This window comes from Carassius auratus, chromosome 19 (genome assembly GCF_003368295.1).
Source record: "Carassius auratus strain Wakin chromosome 19, ASM336829v1, whole genome shotgun sequence".
In the NCBI taxonomy this organism is placed as follows: domain Eukaryota; kingdom Metazoa; phylum Chordata; class Actinopteri; order Cypriniformes; family Cyprinidae; genus Carassius; species Carassius auratus.
Window position 1 is genome coordinate 7850604 of NC_039261.1, and position 18424 is coordinate 7869027.

The following is an 18424-nucleotide window of genomic DNA, read 5'->3' on the forward strand; positions in this document are numbered from 1 at the left end:
ATTATAAACAAGAAATAAACAGCCTGAAATCTAAAAACACAGACTGCAAGAAGAAAATGTGCATATCTGAAGCTACACAGCCGTTACGTGCTTCTCCACCTATATTCATATTTTTATTTTTGTAACATCTGATTTTTATAAATGGGAGACAAATGTGAAATGTTCTAGATATTAATCATCAGTACACACATCACCAAGTCTGCAGAGTAACCCGCTACCCTGCTGCAGCAAAATGTAGATGCAACAAGCTGTTTAATTTATAAACGTAAAACTCAAATCTGCAGCAAGAACAAAGTGCCAGCTCGGTGCAGGTACGGAATGTACCATCATGACTAGAAACCCCAGCAGGATAATTAATAAACCAATACAGCATACTAAAAACCCTCCACATCTCCAGGTCTCCACATTACGGTTCTTCTGCCATCTTGTGGACAGTGAAGAAGAGAGCATATGAATGCAGCTGCGAGCAATTGAGCTTTTTTCTGTCCTTGAGATTCTTTACAGAATAACGATTCTGTTATTTTTCTGTTCAATAACTGAAGCTTCTTTATTGTATAAAGCGCTATATAAATAAAGATGAGAGCATCCTGCGAAAGTGTATGATGTGCATGCAGAGTAAAAGAAACATGTTAGACACATGGGCTCAGTAAGCACAGGTATAATAAAATGGCACGAACATTACATAACTGTAATACACAATCTTCAGTTCAGGGTTACAGTCTATCCCTGTAGAGAATCAATGACCATGAATAAGGGCACAGGTTTGATATCCACTTAAATTATAAACCAAATCATTAGGATATGAAGTAAAATGTAAAATACAGTGTAAAATGCAAGAGAAAAAAAGTTTTCATCTTTTCTGAATGTCAATACACCACAATAAAGTTCACTTTTATACAATAGAACTGCTCTCTAATAAGATAATACAGGATTGTTAGATTCAAAGTTAAACAAAAAGGATTATTAGAAACAATAACATGACTAGCTAAGTGAACACTGTCTAGAGAAACAAATGCAACACTATAAAGACATTTCAAGACACATCCTTGTTAGCTGTGGACTGAGACTTGTACACTAAAATGTCAAGATTTCATTTTTGGCTCCTTCACATTCAATTGACTTTTTGCCAGATAAAAAATAAAGGCAAGTCTGAATTGTTTCATTAAAAAATGCACATTCAGAAGCTGAATCGTATGTTAAAAAAAAAAAAAAAAGTTAATGTGGCCTTGCTCTTGAGCTGGAGTTTAGACCTGCATATTACATTGATCACAAAACATACCACAGCTACGGGCTGGAAACAAATTCTCAGTTATCCAGGTTACTGTTGAATGCCTAGTAGAGACTCTACCTGTATATCAGAGTGATTTTCTCCACTAGGCGCCCATTAGAAATCACTTAAATAGTCAAGAGACAGAACATTCAAATACAGAGGTGGATATAGTAATACGATTGAATAGGAAACTAATTGCTATTGTTTTAATGGAGAGATGAAGCATTAATATGGTGTATTAATATGTGCTGTTGAATTTTAAGTTGAAGAACCAACATTAACATTGACCATTGTATTCCTTCAGAGTTATAAAGTAACCCAATCTTGCAGTTTGAGAGCAGTATCTTAGAACTTTTTTCTTTTTCAGTATGAAGCACAGAAAGAGGAATTGCTCTAAAGCATGTTCAGATGGAGCTTGTGATTGCAGGGCCATGGATCAAAATCAGTTTATAGAGGTATTGTGATAGAAAGCAAAGGCAACTGCATCTTTCCTGAAGGATATATTGAACTAATGCACTTAAGTGTATATGCGTCTATCACAGGTTTTCTCCAGGCTGGTACTGGGGTTCAGTAGCAGTAAAGTAGTCCTCCAGGAAGCTCTGCAGGTACTCAAAGGTGTGCCTCTCATCAGGATCCTTCCGCCAGCACTGCAGCATCAACTCATGCAGAGATGCCGGGCAGCCCTGCGGAACCGGCATTCGATATCCACGCTCCACCTGCTCCAGAACCTCTCTGTTGTTCATCCCTACACAAAATTCATGCATACAGAAACTAAAATAAACATATTTGTGCAGCAACAGGTGATCCACATGAAAATAGTATTAATATTAAAATGAATGAAATTATTTAAAACATTTAAAAACATTAAAATGCCTGTTTTTAAGTAAAATATGAAACTAAAATGTGAAAAATAAAAAGTTTATATCTGTTTACAAGAGAACGAAGCAAACAGACAGTGTGTATAAAAGTGGTTCAGTGAAGACACACCTGGGTAAGGCACTCTGCCCTTGGTGATGAGCTCAGTCAATAGGATACCAAAAGACCACACATCTGATTTGATGGTAAATTTACCATAAAGAGCAGCCTCTGGGGCAGTCCACTTTATCGGAAACTTTGCTCCTATAATACGAGAATCAAGACAATCGGTTCAGCACACTGAATCATGATTTATGACAATTACAGATCAAAGAGAAAGTGCTGAGATACACCAAAATAGAGCAACGGAAGATGAAAATTGTAGTACAGTAAAATGAATATTAGAACAAAATGAGCTGGAATGAAATCGAGTAGAGGCCAAGAAAGAGATAAATAACGTTTTTAATCTTATCAAATAAAGGAGGAAACTCTGGCAGATTGTAGAAATATGCGGAGTACATTAAGATCCAGTTTGGGTCATAGATTGTGAATGACCTTGTCTAGCTGTGTACTCGTTGTCCTCGATAAGTCTAGCCAGCCCAAAGTCTGCAATCTTACAGACCAGACCATCTCCAACCAGGATATTGGCAGCTCGCAGGTCTCTGTGGATGTAATTCATCCGCTCAATATAAGCCATGCCTGCAGCAATCTAGAAGAAATAAAAGCACTTTCATCACCATACTTAAGAAGGGAGATTGATATTAGTTTTAATAAAGTAATGCTCTCAAGACACTTCTTAGAGCTTATCTTAAGGATTGGCACATTTGTTTGAGGCATCTTGTCTTCTATGGTTTGACAGTTTTAGGGTTATTAGAACTGTGCAGAAAGTCTATGGTACATGGTTCTCTTATAACCAGTTGTGTACATTTCATGCTAATAGAAATCCTATAGGCTGATCTATCTATGGCCTTGATTATGATATATTAAAAGATTAATTTGTTCAAGAATTGTTCTGAATAAGAAATGGTTCTTGGTTCCAACCTTGACCATTTGAAAATACTTCTGAAGGATTGTCCCAGTAGTGGATAATACATCTTTGCTAAATATTTGTTGACTAATGAGCCTTACCTGGGCTGCCATATCCACAAGTTGAGGCAATTTTAGATTTCTGCCATCTCCATCTTTCAAGAAGTCCAACAAGCTTCCTAAATCACAAAAGCATCAAGGAAAAAAATTATATATACTGTATACCTTTATATAAATTAATTAATTTAAATAATTTTTGTTATATTTATGTAATACATAAATATCATTCAAATATGTGGGGTCAGTAATTTATTTAAAAATTAAACAATACTTTTATTCTGCATTAAATTGATCAAAAGTGACGGTAAAGCCAGTTCTGTTTTGAATAAATGCTGTTCTTCTGGACTTTCTATTATTCAAAGGAACCTGAAATTGATCAGTTTCCACAAAAATTTTAAGCATACAAAAGGGTTTTCAACATGCATAACAAAAATAAACGTATCTTTAATCGCAAATCAGCATATTAAAAATGATTTCTGAAGGATCATGTGACAGAAAACTGGAGTAATGATGATGAAAATCAATATGTGCAATCACAGAAATAAATAAAAATTTTAAAGTACATTAAAATAGTTAATTTACATTGAAATGATATTGCACTGTATTTTTGATCAAGTAAATGCAGACTTGAGGAGCATAAGAGACTTCTTTCAAAAACATTACAACATTTTACCAACCACAAACCTTTGAATGCAAATGCATATAATCATTTTAGCCTTGTATTCACTCAGAAGAAATTCTTATAACTGTCCATACCTTGAGTCATGAACTCAGTGATGATGTAGATGGGCTCCTCAGACACCACAGCATACAGCTGTACCAGTTTATCATGACGGAGCCTCTTCATGATCTGGGCCTCATCCAGGAAGGCCTCTGGAGACATGGTGCCTGGCTTCAGGGTCTTCACTGCAACTTTAGTTGTGCCATTCCACATGCCTACACATTTAAATAGTGTCAGACACAGCTGAAAGAGCCATTTCAACATGGCAAGGATTAAGGGATGAAAGAATGGGATAAAGAGGAACAGATGGAATAAGGCCACACACCAAAGCAACAGGAAGCTGGGATTGCTGCAGACACACAACACTAAGCTCCTGGGAAAGAGTTGAACTTTTTTTATTTTTTTTATTTATCCATGCTGTTATAGTGCTATTGCATTTTTAATGTCACAATTAACATTGACACAGTGCTAAAATGCTATTCAGGTTTAGCTGACGTAGCACGATATTGGCGAATAGCAGACAGGTCAGGATCATAGACTGATGCTTGGCAAAGCAGGGTCAATCACAGCATTTTGAATGTTCAGCATTGTGACGGCCCACAAACATTTTCATATTCTCTTTTCATTATGACTGCATTGACCAAAATTTAGAAAACATATCAATTGAGACATAGGAAAACATGCTAAAGTGGCGAAGAAAGCCAGTGCGCCTTTGGAAACACTGGCTGTAGCATTAGCAAATGCTAACATGGAGATCAACATTGGGTATCGTTGTATCCCTCTCACCCATCCAGACGTCGCCAAAACAACCTTGACCCAACTTCCTGTTGAGCTGCAATGTTTCCCGGGCGATCTCCCAGGCGTCCCGCCCTAAACCCATTGTTTGGGGCGTGGCATTTGGACAGGCTTTAGTCAAGTAGCAACATAAACCATCATTACTACCTGTTGAGGGTGTTGAAAGAGAGAAAGAGGGAGGGGGAGGGGGGGATGGAAGAGGAGGGAAACAGGATGGCATGCAATGTTAGAAGGACCAGAGGGAGAGAACAAAAACAGCACAGCCTTTACGTTATATCCCTGACCTTCAAGCTTTCATCTTCATCGCCTTGCAAAATAGTTTTGGACCTCTTTTCGCAGCTTACTACAATGGAAGTCTTTTAAAACATTTTATTGTAAAATTGTAAAGAATTTTTATAATGAGATATAAGTCATTTGGAGATATTTCACCAAAAATGAAACAAATCTCTCTCTCTCTCTCTGAATATATATATATATATATGTTATTATAAAAAATTTTTTACCCTCATGTCACTCCAAACTTATGTGACTTTCTTTCTTCTGTGAAACATAAAAGAATGGTAAATGGTAAATGGACTGCATTTATATAGCGCTTTCAACAGACCCCATGGCCATCCAAAGCGCTTTACAAGAAGAAGACTTTTTTTTTTTTTTTCATAAAACATCCATACAATACAAGTCAAGGACAGTATATTGGACCTGGGCAGTTCTTAAAGTGACAGCAGTCTAATATTCCTGTCAGTCATTCATGTTAGTCAAACAACAAAATGGAGAAAATCTCTCACTGCTCTTGACTAAATCACTTTTGCAAGTTTAATAAGAAGAAATATATTTAATTTATACAGTGAAGAATATGCAGTGCTTTATGCATTTGATTACTTTACACAATGCGTGTAGCATTTCTTATTTGTTCTACTCTAGTGTTTTTGTCCTACTGCTTGTAATTAGTTTCCTATTCTTACATAATTGCTGGCTTTTTATATGTCATTAGTGAGCTTGAGTTTGTTTTTCTTCAATTTAGGACAATGTTAGTTCTTTTGTGATATTGACAATGGTGACAAGAATTATGAAATTGCTATGTTATCAAAGATTTTGATATCATAAAGACTTTATTTAAAGCAAAAATAACTATATTGTGATATATATCGTTACCGTGAAAAAAAAATGACTCATATCATGATATAAGACGCAAGTCATAGCTGCCCACCCTTTTCAACAATCTTTAAAATATCTTTTGTGTTTCGTAGGAGAAATAAAGTCAATCATGTTATGACATGAGCGCAACAATGTAAATGATGACTGAATTGTAAATGTGGGATGAACTAGCTCTTTAAAAAATGTAATATAATTGCAAGGCTCTGTACCACAGGCAGGATGGGCAAGGCGTGCGAGTTTTGTTCCCTCCTTCCCATGCTTTTAGTGGTTCCTACCCATCCACACTTCACCAAACTGGCCATTGCCCAGTTTCTTAATGAGTTGAAGTGATTCCCTGGGAATCTCCCAAACATCCTTAGTCTTCACTGACAGGTCAGCCAGCTTTGGCATGCCCCGCCTACAGCTGCCAATCAAACGGCAGCACAGCCCTGCTGCTCGAGCTAAAGAACAGAGTACGGAGAAAAAGAAAGACACAGATAGATACGAGAGAAGACAGAGATGCAAAGAAGACACAAATAGCAGGCTATATAAAACAAACATTTATAAATACACAAAATGCTGTACAACTCAGATTAAAGAAGCATTCACAAGCACACATATGCATGAAAAACCTGAACGACACATGTTCACTCAGCAGAGGGCGACAGAGATCACAGAGTCAGTGGCTGCTGCTGGGTTGAGTGATGCTAAAGGATGTGCTAAATCATGTAACTTATTATGTTATGGTGTAGTTATCAACATTCTATGAAATGTAATAACAATAGTTATTATTGTAGTAGAAATACCAGATGGATTAATCAGCTCATATCAATACTTTTTGTGTTAAAATCGATTTGGGATAGTGTTTTTACTGTCTACTACTGTTTGAAAGTTTGGGTCAGTAAGATTTTTTTTATGTCTTTCAAAGAAGTCTGTTATGCTCATCGTGGCTGTGTTCATTTGGTCACAAATTCAGTCAAATTATGAAATATTACTATAAATTAATATATGTTTTTTATTTTAATATATTTTAAAATCAAATTAATTCTTGTGATGGCAAGGTGTAATTTTCAGGATCATTACTTCAGTCTTCAGTGTCACATGATCCTTCAGAAACTCTAATATGAGGATTTGGTGCTCAAGCAACAGTTGTGCTGCCTAATATATTAATGGAAATCATGATACATTTTTCAGCATTATTGAATGAACAGAAATGTCTAAAGAACAGCATTTATTTTAAATGGACATATTTTGAAACATCATACATATCTTTACTGTCACTTTTCAGTGTATGCCAGTGTTCAGTCTAACTTAGTAGTTAGGCATCAGCACTACTTCAGTTCATTTCAATTAAAGCAGCAGATTGGTAAAATTTAGATAAGATAATTTCTATATGTAGAGTAGCAACTAAGGGTTAATTGTTTAGCATTTAAAACTGAAAGTAACTGTTCTGTGGTAATGGTTTGCCCCATATTTGGGGTGGTAGGGGGGCCCAATTTTAGTTTTATAGTTGAAGTGGTCTATTTGAGAAAAGCCACTGTATTCAAGAGAGTATACGTGCATGTGGGTGTGTGTGACTGACTAGATTCAACAATAACAGTGAAACAGGAAGGCTGATAGCACCAGACTCACAGGTTGAGTAGGAGGATCACTAACAGAACTGATACAACTTATGCACTCAGACGAAGCAGAGAAGTCATTTGGGCAACAAAAGAGGAAATAAAGATGGGCAAAGATAAACAGACCTGCTGATAACTTTATTTGCAGTAAATATCAGTCACTTACAGAGCCACTAAACAATGCTTCCTTCTGAGGAAATTCTTTAATATAGACAAATAAACAAAAGAAAACTTTGAAATGTACCGTCATGCATTTTGAAATCAAAGTATGTTAAGATTGAGGTGTACGTGTATTGCACTAACCTGTATAATGCTCCACCAGCTCCTGAACGGTATCAAACTGGGTCCTTGTTGTGATGTAATAACCGCCATTGTCCAGCTTCCTAATTTTATAGTGCTTGACATGATCCCCCTTCGCATCATCCCAGTCTCTGATCGACAAAGAGTACGCTCCTAAAGAGGGGAGAAAAGATGCTCTCAATTTGTTGGCGAGATGAAATACATTTTTTATCAATGAAAAATATTAGAAAAAATTACCAAATATCTTTTCAGTCAGTACTAAACCACTAGACTAGAATTTAGGTATTCTTGTGTCATCTTGTTTTAACTTCTCGTTCTGGGCTTCTATTGAAATAAACTGCATTAAAGAACTTCCATTATTCTACAGTTTTGAGCACCATTATTATGCTGGATATCATCAGATATTTCTCCAGCTTTTTTGCATGTTTCTTATGGTTGTACTTTCTGAATGGCACTGTAAGAGAAATAATGTAAACGTAATGTTTTTCCTATAACCTTATAGTAGGCTACAGATATTAATTCAAAGGATTATTTAAATATATTTAACACAGTTCATTTTTAAAACATTTAAAACTTTCATTTACTGTTCAAAAGTTGGGGTCGGCAACAGCAATATTGTGAAATATTATTACAGTTTAATATAGCTGTTTTCTATTTAAATATATTGGTTATTGTTAATTATATTAATATATTAATAATGTATTTTTTCGGATGAATATAAAGTTAAAAAGAACAGCATTTATTTAAAATAGAAACATTTTGTAACGGAGTAAAAAGTCTGTACTGTTACTTGATCAATTTAATACATCCTTGTTGAACAAAAGCATCCTTTTTTTTTCTACTAACCCCAAGCTTTTGAATTTACACAAACTGCTGAAACCAATAATTGCACAATTTTCTTTCTTTAGGGTTATGTTAATTTTCTTTCTAACCCTAACCCTAAAAAATGAACATGTTAACATGTTAGCTCCAAAAAAAGAGAGATTAATCACAATCCTACATAACATCACATATATGTCTCTACTGAATGCAAAGTGTAAATATAAACACTGATAAATTAACTAAATCATTTACCTTTTGTTGTCTCACTTTCTCTTATTAAGAATGTCCCTCTAGGATTGTCCTGCGCTAGCAACTGTCGCTCTGCATCCTTCCGGCCCATCTTCCCAAAATACCATCTGCATGGACAAACACCAATAATGTACTTTAAAGCTTGCATATAATGTCATTATAAATTCCTGAAAATGCATGTTCACATGTAACTCACTCCTCAGCTTGTATGGAGTCCACAGGGGCCACATAGTTACTAGGAAGGTACCCAGACTTTCCTGTGTCCAGAGAACGAGCCTCCCACCAGTCACCCTCTCTGTGGAGGGACAGGGGACAGAGAAAGAAATATCAAAAAGTGGTACAAACAGATGAGAAGAAAGGAATTGAGACAGAGGGACAAGGGGAACAACAGAAAGAGAAGCAAGGAAAAAAAGGGAGAAATGTCTGGTATTTGTGGTTTTAAAAGACTGTCTGAATCTTTTTCTCACTGCTCTGCTGTGAACTTACGTATTGTTGATAATATGAAACTTTTCTCCTTTCTGGAAACTCAGGTCATCCTCTGTACGTGCATCATAGTCATAAAGGGCTATAAAGAGCGTTACACCGCCTCCTGAACGAACAAACACAAACATAATTGGTTTAAGCGAAGTAACGCTGTTATCTACTCTTTCATGATAAAGAACACTGAAAATCACACCTCAACACACACTTTTACACACCTGTGACGGGGCCTGGGCGGGACGGGTTGAAATTGGAGGAGGGAGCAGGGTTGGAAAAATCATTAAAGTTGGGGATCATCCCAGGGTCAAAAGTCTCGATGTAACGGGAGGGTTCTGACGGCTGGGTCCCATTGCCTGTGTCACATGAGTTGGGACTCGACACAGCTTTACTGGCCTTCCTCTGCTTACAGCAAGCACAGCCCATAATATTCGATATTTTTAAAGCACACAGCTCATCACCCTGGAAACAGAGCTTCTTCCCATAGAAACTAGATAAAGAGGAATTAATCAGATACAGTATTATTTAGTATGTAACTTGATATTTAATGCATTAACTTTGGTTTTAAGTTGAGACTTAAAGGTTCACCCAAAAAAGAAAATTAGCCTGTGTTTTACTCATCTTCGAGGCATCCTAGATGTATATGACTTTCTTCTTTCAGACTAACTAGTTATATAAAAAATTTGTCCTGGCTCTTCCAAGCGTTATCGTTGCAGTGGGTGGGTGTTTCTGTTGAACAGTGCACAAGACGTCAAATAAAGCGCACACATCCGTAATAAAACATGCCTCACACTGTTTCGGACCATGAATAAACACAGAAAATCCATATTTCAAGTGTAATAAACACTTATCTGTCATACGCAGAAGCAGTTCCAGTTATTTTTCTGACAAAAATGCATGGATTCGCTACAGAAGGACTTTATTTACCCCCGAAGCTGGGTGAAACAAGTTTTATTACAGATATGCGCACTTTATTGAGCGTGTTTTTGACTGTTGAACAGAAACACATGCCCACTGCAATGATAGAGCTTACAAATGCAAGGACAATCTTTTATATAACTCCAACTGGATTCGTCTGAAAGGAGAAAGTCATATTTGGATTCCTCGAGGGTGAGTAAAACACAGTTTTTATTTTGGGCTGAACTTACCCTTTATGTTAAGACTGCACAATTTTTTTTTTTTTGTGAGGGGAAGGGAATTCGGGGAATCAAATTGTGATTAAAAATGTAGATTAAAAATAGCTATATTAATTGGCTCTCTGTAATACTGTAAAATATAAGACTGAATATTTTTTGTAATAGCTGTAAAATTGAAATACTAATATTTTAGTCTTAATTTCTTAGCTTTCAAATATACTTTTAAACCATCAAGCTTTTATTTCAGTGGAAAACCACAGGAAGACCTTAAAGCTTCTCTTTTGCTGACAATAGACGGTTTATAAGCACTTCTCACACAGTGTTTAGGAAGATGGTTGGTGCATGTCGTTTATGCTATAGCCACCTAAATTTCAATGCAGAAGTAAGCCGTTTTCTGTGAATGTCTGAGACTTCCGGGTCATTAGCCGCCATAGAGAAATAGCGAGAAGAAGAATAAAGTGCAGTAAACGGTAAAACTGTTTGCACTACAAATCAGTGTGTTCATAGTTAAGACAATACATTAAATTAATATGGTAAGACACACCAGTTTGCAATATCAAGCAGCAAAACAAACTGAAAATAGCTGGAAGCATATGACACCAGAAGCCAGATACCTTACATTTACAAATGGGGTGTAAAACAACACAGTGCTGCACTACACTGTAACACACAGCACATGTATTTATTTCATTTGTGATTAGATAACCAAACTAAGTCATATCACCATTTAGGCAATTTTTTATTTTAAATCGTGAAGCCCTAGCTTGAGTGTTGATTTTGGGGTCTGTGAATGGTAAAGATGTTTATATTATGACATGACATGAGTTTGTCAGTGTTGAGATGGTTTTCTACACTGTTTCTCGCAGTGGTCAGTATGTGAATGTAATGAATGGACTGTGGGAGTGTAAGGTCGGTGTAATCAGATTCGGCTCTCACCAGATCCGCACATCAGCTTTCCATACACACCATCTTCCTAAGAGAGAAAGAGAAAAATAGAGAGAGTAAGAAAAAGAAAAACACAATGCATTTATATAATTAACAGACAATAAGAAAGTGAAAAGACTTTATATTTGTAACTTAACACTTTGTAGTGTTACTTCCTTTTTCTTTCCTGTCTAGTGAAAGGGAAGTTCTCGGTTAAAATTCCCCTTGAAAATGTACGTGTGCACAATGTCCACTCTTTCACTTTATAAAGCTATGTCCTGTATTTCTATCTGACTGACCATCAGTGGATCAACAGGATGCCAGTTTTGCGAGTGTTTCCTGTCTGGCTCACTAAAGCCTCCCCCTCATTTCCTGCTTTGAGGGGAGAGGGTCCAGCTGCAAAGGGGCAACACATTAACACATACTGCTCCACCCCTCGGACAATCTGTCCAATCTATGCTTTTCTCTCAGCCTCTTCCAAACTTACTCTTAGACACACAACCATCCCATCAGAAGATATCACAATGCAGACACACTCTTGCAAACTTTACAAAGACGTCACGCTTACCAAATCAACAATCATCACAAGCTTTTCTTTTCAGAAGGCGTGTATCATTTTTGCTGGAGAAAACAATACAGAACGGTTCACCACCCATGCTTATTGTTTCCATTTTTATCATGTCTCTTCAAGAATTTCCCATGATTCCACGAGCCTGCTGTATGCAGAATTACAATTAATAAATTCTAATCGATGATAAAGAATGCATCAAATAAAAACAACGGCTTGTGTTAATATCTTATTTTCTGATAAGATAATCATGTGTAATTCAATCTGCACTAATGCAATATTCTACTAAAAAAGTCTTGACCACTTTTTAAATTCAATGTTTGTTAGAAAGGACCGAACAAATAATGGTTTGAATAAAAAGCTGACTACAAAAGAGAATAGTTGTTGACAAAAGTGAAAGCAAATAAGTACATGTGTAAGTAATGAAAAGCAGCTCCTGTTTATAGAGTTTTCTTTAGGTTTTGAGAACTGGAAATACAGGGAGAGCAGGCTGGGTGAGAGAGACAAGGAAAGTTTCAGAGACTGCTTCAAGTGCAGAAAAAAACCATAACATGCTGAACATATCAATTTTGCCATCAAGTCAAGCTTAAAAACACTTTTTGATTGTTTTCTATACTTTTTATCTCTTTCAGAGATCAGGAGAATTAAGTTCTAAATTGTCTTTTATTTAAAGGTGCCACAGATTTCAAAACTCACTTTTTTAAGGTGTTTGAACACAGTTGTGTGGCCGTAGTGTGTGAAAACAACCAGCCTATAACGGTAAAAATCCACCCACTCATTGTTTTATAATCCCCCAAAAAATCCTAAACAGTCTCTCCACACAAGCAGTTCCAGATTTCTCACTACTATGACGTTAAACTGGGGGAAAACCCCACATATTTGTGACACTCTCTGCCCTATTAGTATATACACAGTCCTAAGTGAGAAGCAGCAGTCCGTCATTACTGTTTTCTTGCTGTAGCTGCTGGAGGTACAATGTCAGTGCCAAAGAGCCATTAAGTGTTGTGTGTTGGGATGCACCAACGAACATGGGACTCTCCATAGACCGCTGAGGACAACAGTGGTTAAATTTAATTTTTGAAGGAACTGTCCTGGATAAAAACTGGAAAGTCCTATACATTTTTGCTAACATTTTACACCAGACTGCCTCACAAACTAAAGTAAGTTCAGTGCTGGAGCTGTGCAATGATTGCTTCTTAAAGAGGGATCGATACCAACGCTTTGTGTGCAAACGTCCAGACTCTAGACAAAGTAAACATCACGCGTCATACTTTGTTTTCCAAAAGAGCTTCTTGGCTCTTTGTAAGGCTAGTGTTGCTAAAGCTACCATTGTCTCTGTCTGTTTTCACTAATGCTTCCTTCACGTGCTACCAGAATGATCAGGAATAGGAATGTGGTAATTAAAAATTGCATTTGGAAGCAATGTGAGGTCAGTAACACGGTCACCACCAGTTAAACCGTCACACCGGTGGTATGCCCGCGAGCATGAGCTCTTGAAGCTCTTCACTCTTCTGAAAAGGGAGGTGGCAGCACCAGCTCATCTTCATTAAAAGGGAACAAACACACAGACAAAAACAAAACAGCGCGTTTCGGCTCTTACCCTAAAAGTGGTCATTTCAACACACTATAAAAAATTAGCTGTGGGGTATTTTTATATAAATCTTCACATACCCAATCTGGGGATATCAGAGAACAATTAAAAATACTGTATTGATGCATTCTATGGAACCTTTAAGTGTCAACGTGGTCTCTGCTAAAATGTACAAATAAAAATAGACAAGTTGTTGACACTCAGTATGAGCATAAAGCTATGAAATCAATGTGGGCCACAGCTTTGGTCATTTGAAGGAACTAAAGAAATCTTTGAATTCATATTAAAATCTCCAACGTTTAGGCTTAATATTTGGTTCAGATGCTTTCTTTCTTACACTTTTCATTTTTTTCACCATCCACCTAACTACACTCTTAGAAAAACCGTGAAACTGTACCTTTAGGGGTACATCCAGGGCAGTACCCTCTAAGGGATATCTTTGAATCTAATGTACCCCTAAAGAGGTTCAAAGTAGTACCTAAGGGTATAATACCACTCTAATAATATTAATATACAAATTTTACGGTCAGATAAAGTACATTGTTCAGACAAGTTGTTGTACCCCTAAATGTACGATTTTATCACATTTCTTTCTGACAGCGTACCACTATGAGAATTAGCGGTAACTGTTTACCGCAGTAACTAGGTAAAGGTTTAAGAGAAACTTTTATAGAAGCATTCCTCTCTTTACCACCACACCACAGACAGAGTGGAACTTCACCTTATCTGCCACATGTGCATAACAACAGATGCAAAGAATGCGATACGCTCTCCAAGGGCCGAGACAAGCAGCCATGAGAAACGCACAAAAATACATTTCAAATTATGTGTCATCAATAGGTTACCCAAGTCAGATTGCTTCGATTCTGGCTTTGATAATCACTTTTTTAACAAACTAAATTTTGAAAAAATAAAAATGGACATGGGTCTGCAACATAAGCTCTAGTATGAAGCTGGCCTTCATTGCAAACTTTGGTATCATCTGAGCCCAGATGCGTTTGAGATCTGTCCTAAGAATTATCAGACGTATTAGATTAATGGGGTCTTTTTAATATCGGAGATGCAGGAGACTTTAGCAAAAGTATCAATTTACTCTGTTTGATTTCAGTGCTGTTTAGGAGAAACAATCGAGATAAAAAAAAAAGAGGAAGCCAAATGACACATCTCTTCTTCTGTTGTACAATTCACTCTTTTTGATGGAAGCCATTTTAACAGAAAAGAAGAGACAAGTCTACTTCCAGCGTTAAACTATATTTTAGACCAGCGAACACAGACCCCACACTTTTTTCTAAAAGAGGTTTGACACGTGCAAACGTGTTAGCAGCACCATCAGTCACACATCAACTAGAAAATGTAGTGACAAAGTCTTGTTATCCAACAACAACAAAAAAGCGCAATGGTTCGGTTGAAAACGAGGACCATTAAAACCCTTTAAAAGACTTTTAAACACACCAGTCCAAAGTGCATAATCATTAAAAGCTATTTTAGGGAAGTACATGAAAAAAATATATAACTATAGAATAAACTCCACAAAGAAATGAAGATGACTGATCAAACAATAAGGGTTTACGTTGATTTAGACTTGGAAGGTTATGAAAACTTAATGTAAAAGCACCCAGGGCTGCACACTGGCAAACTCATTATGTGTCAAAATGTCAGAGCCCTCTCATATTCTCACCCACCGTAGCATTTACAGCTGTGTCGATAAGAGGAAATTGCATTTGAGGGTATGAGGGCTTACCGACAGCAAATGCAGAAGACCATCTAGTTTGTCACCCGGAGCAAAGCCCATAATCAGATCAAAACTGAAACAAACCTCATGAGCATGTATTAAGGTCGTGTGATGAGTGTTGCACCCCTACTGAATTCTAGATGGAGCGAGATGCTTCACCTACAAGCCGACAGATTACTACGAATGTCCCTGAATGGGAAAGTGGAAGGAAGATGGTGAGAAACTGTGGCTGGACCAAGATGTTCAACAATAATGGAGTCTACTGCGAATGATGAAATTCATGAGTTTTAACCCCCTCGCACTGACACCTTGCAACATACTGGAAGAAACACAACACTTGACACACCTTTCCTGTGAAGTTTTTCAGTGGATAAAATAACTCAAGTACTTTCTTAACAAACAAAAAAAAAGTCAAACAAAAATGCTGAAGTGTGTGTGCTACTGTTGGTTAACAGCTGATATTGCAAATTATTAATAATTTATTCACATCAGCTGATATTGGATGTTTAACTGAAAATGTTCATTTCCTCTACTTTACTTTTAGATCATTTTTGTCATTAAACAAACGCTTAAAGTTAATCGTTACCCATGTTTTTGCTTTTTTGAGTAAGAATGGCCTGGAAGCAAAACCAGATTTAACTAATGCTAGACTAACATTCACTTGCAACCAAAACATGTCACACCAAAATGTGGCAAAATACAAACACATGCATAAACTATACTTATACATACAATTCGGTAGTTTTATTCTGAAAGGAAAGACCAGTAAAAGTCATGGGCCTGAGACAACATCTAAGCTGTTGGGCCCATTATATATTAAGTCTAATTTGTACACTACATATGACAGGGCCCAGGACAATACTACAGGTTGCCCCACACCAAAAGACTTTAGTTTTACCATCTTTTATTCTTTATTTATTTTCTTGAATCTACTTCATTCCTTGCCTTCCCTTTTCCCACTTCTCGTACACTTAGGGAGAGGAAGTTCCCTCCCCCTTCAACAGGAAGTCTTGTGTGAGTGGAACAGGAATGATAGGACACCGGGAAACAAGCTGTCACACTGCAATCCTTTCTCTCTCTCTCTCACACACACACACACACACACACATTCATATACACAAAAACTTTCATGGAAAAACTCTCTGAATAAATAAACAACAGACATACACAGTGCAGACAAACATGAGCCTCTAGATAAACCTGTACAGTAGACATACACATACAGTACAAGACCAAAAATAGAGAGAAACAGAGAGATGGAGTGGTAAAGAGGGCGAGAGAGAGAAGACAATAGCAAAGTGTATCCTGGGAACAGTAAGTCAGGTGTCACAAACACAGCTACTTCCTTTTTCCACATGATGTCAATTTCCTCCAGAGTGAGATTCCACGAACAGGCCTTTCATGAACAGCCAGTATAATAACAAAATATTTGTACTTATTTTCCTCTTAAAACTCAATGGATTCTTTTTTAATGAAGCCAATTGTGGATTCTCAATTTTCCCACTAAACAGAATGTTGTGCAATTCATCTGAATCAACTACAATAATGTCAGACAGACACTAACAGACAAGAAACATAATTTAGCACATTTTATTATCTTATTCTAACACTCATCCAGCACGAAAATTTCAGGTGATGCCACCAGTACTGAGCTATCCACAAAAGATCAAAAATGTGTAAAACGAAACTTTAACTTGGTCAGATTTAACATAATGCATTTTGGCCAATTTTACCGGACAGCCGCACCCACTTCCTACCATATCGCCAAGGGAGAGCAGCCAGGAAGTGGCCTTGTACAGAACAGGAAGTGATGAAGCCTATGGCCTAATCTAGTCCTAGAGACATTCCATTCTGTTTTTGCTCTAGGACAAACTCACTGCTATTTGATCCAATTTGATTTAAACTACATAAACATTTTAAATGACTGTTTCACTTACTATGAAAAGACTTCAGCAAAAGTACACTTGATTCCCATCATCAGTCCAGTCTTTCCTCTGCTATTTCACTTTAGACTGCCAAACTGGAAAGGAAGATGCCCGATATAGTTCTCAACATACACAAAACAATCAAAATGACAGAAACGGTTGAACACTCACAGTCAGAAAAAAAACCCCAATACAATACAAGATAAAACAAGGCTGAAAAGCAGGCAATATTAATAGATAAATGGCACATACATCCAAACATAGCATTAGAGATAGAAGCTCTGAAACAAGAAAACAAATGTTCGTGTTCTCATTATCATGCTTTTTAATTTGGTTCATTCACACAGCTTTAGCAGATTCAAACTGGTTCCATAATGCAAACAGCAAACGCTGAATAAAGAATACAAAGCAGTGCAAAGAAACTTCAATGCACCTGCTGCTGGTTCCTTTGCTCATCCAACTCATTTAAAGGTTTCAGATCAGCTCAGCTCTCTCACATTCACAATGTGTCTCGACCTTCTTTGCCACTCACTTGTGTAGACACAGTCAGCAGACTCCCTAAAGGAACTAACTTCCACCATCTAACCCAATTTAACCATTCACTGCTCTCTTTTCACAAAATGATTTACAGTTAGTTCCTGCTAATTATATATATATATATATATATATATATATATATATATATATATATATATATAAACACACACAAATTAAACAACTGAAACTTTAAATGCTTCACTAAAAAAGCTAAAAATTCTAAAACTAAAATTCCTAAAAGTTAATTTCTCATAGACCCTCGTATATGAACCTGCCACTGACATTTGGCACTTAAGCAAAACATACTTTATTTCACATCAATCTCTTAGTAACAAAAGCAACTGTAAGTAAAATGCGTAAGCAAGAGTAAATGATTCCTACCTCTATGAACGTCTAACACGCTGGCAGTGACAGAGGTGGGTCAGGCTCACACACGGGAGTCGGTGCGTGGGTCAACCGGCCGCGGATGCGCTCGCTCGAGTCGCGCGGTGTCCGGACTCCGGAAGCGGTGAATTCCGCGCTTACCCTGCGCCAGGCGAAGCGCGAGCGACTCCGCCTCCTGTCAGCACTGAACTGCAAACTTCTACATATTCAAATTATTTCCGGGAAATTATATTTGTTTGCTGAATGCTTAACACGGTACTGAGGTTTTGCCACCTAAATAGAGCGTCATGTCTTGTCTC

General features: G+C 37.0%; 1 protein-coding gene across 4 annotated transcripts; it reads right to left on the bottom strand.

Moving 5' to 3' along the window:
* Window positions 1–526: 526 nt before the first annotated feature.
* Window positions 527–18308, bottom strand: yrk (Yes-related kinase). 4 transcript variants are annotated; one of them, XM_026288646.1, is made up of 14 exons: window positions 18123–18308; window positions 17217–17299; window positions 11401–11437; window positions 9550–9818; window positions 9338–9440; window positions 9048–9146; window positions 8855–8958; window positions 7784–7933; window positions 6158–6322; window positions 3968–4147; window positions 3254–3330; window positions 2681–2834; window positions 2258–2389; window positions 527–2015 (listed from the first exon to the last, which is right to left on the bottom strand). In XM_026288646.1, the coding sequence occupies exons 4-14, from the start codon at window positions 9752–9754 to the stop codon at window positions 1807–1809; spliced, it is 1578 nt and encodes a 525-aa protein (XP_026144431.1). In that variant the 5' UTR covers window positions 9755–9818; window positions 11401–11437; window positions 17217–17299; window positions 18123–18308; the 3' UTR covers window positions 527–1806. The 4 variants fall into 4 exon arrangements, with proteins under 4 accessions (XP_026144431.1, XP_026144433.1, XP_026144430.1 ...); XM_026288648.1 differs by lacking the exons at window positions 6158–6322; window positions 17217–17299 and adding an exon at window positions 4719–4874; XM_026288645.1 differs by lacking the exon at window positions 17217–17299.
* Window positions 18309–18424: the final 116 nt, after the last annotated feature.

Bases quoted from the DNA above. Each gene is read 5' to 3' on its own strand.
- yrk (XM_026288645.1), bottom strand. From the start codon at position 9,754: ATGGGCTGTGCTTGCTGTAAGCAGAGGAAGGCCAGTAAAGCTGTGTCG. The intron at 3,331-3,967 runs GTATGGACAGTT...TTTGTGATTTAG, and splicing joins CACTGAGTTCATGACTCAAG to GAAGCTTGTTGGACTTCTTG. The intron at 2,390-2,680 runs GTCATTCACAAT...CTCGTATTATAG, and splicing joins CGAGTACACAGCTAGACAAG to GAGCAAAGTTTCCGATAAAG.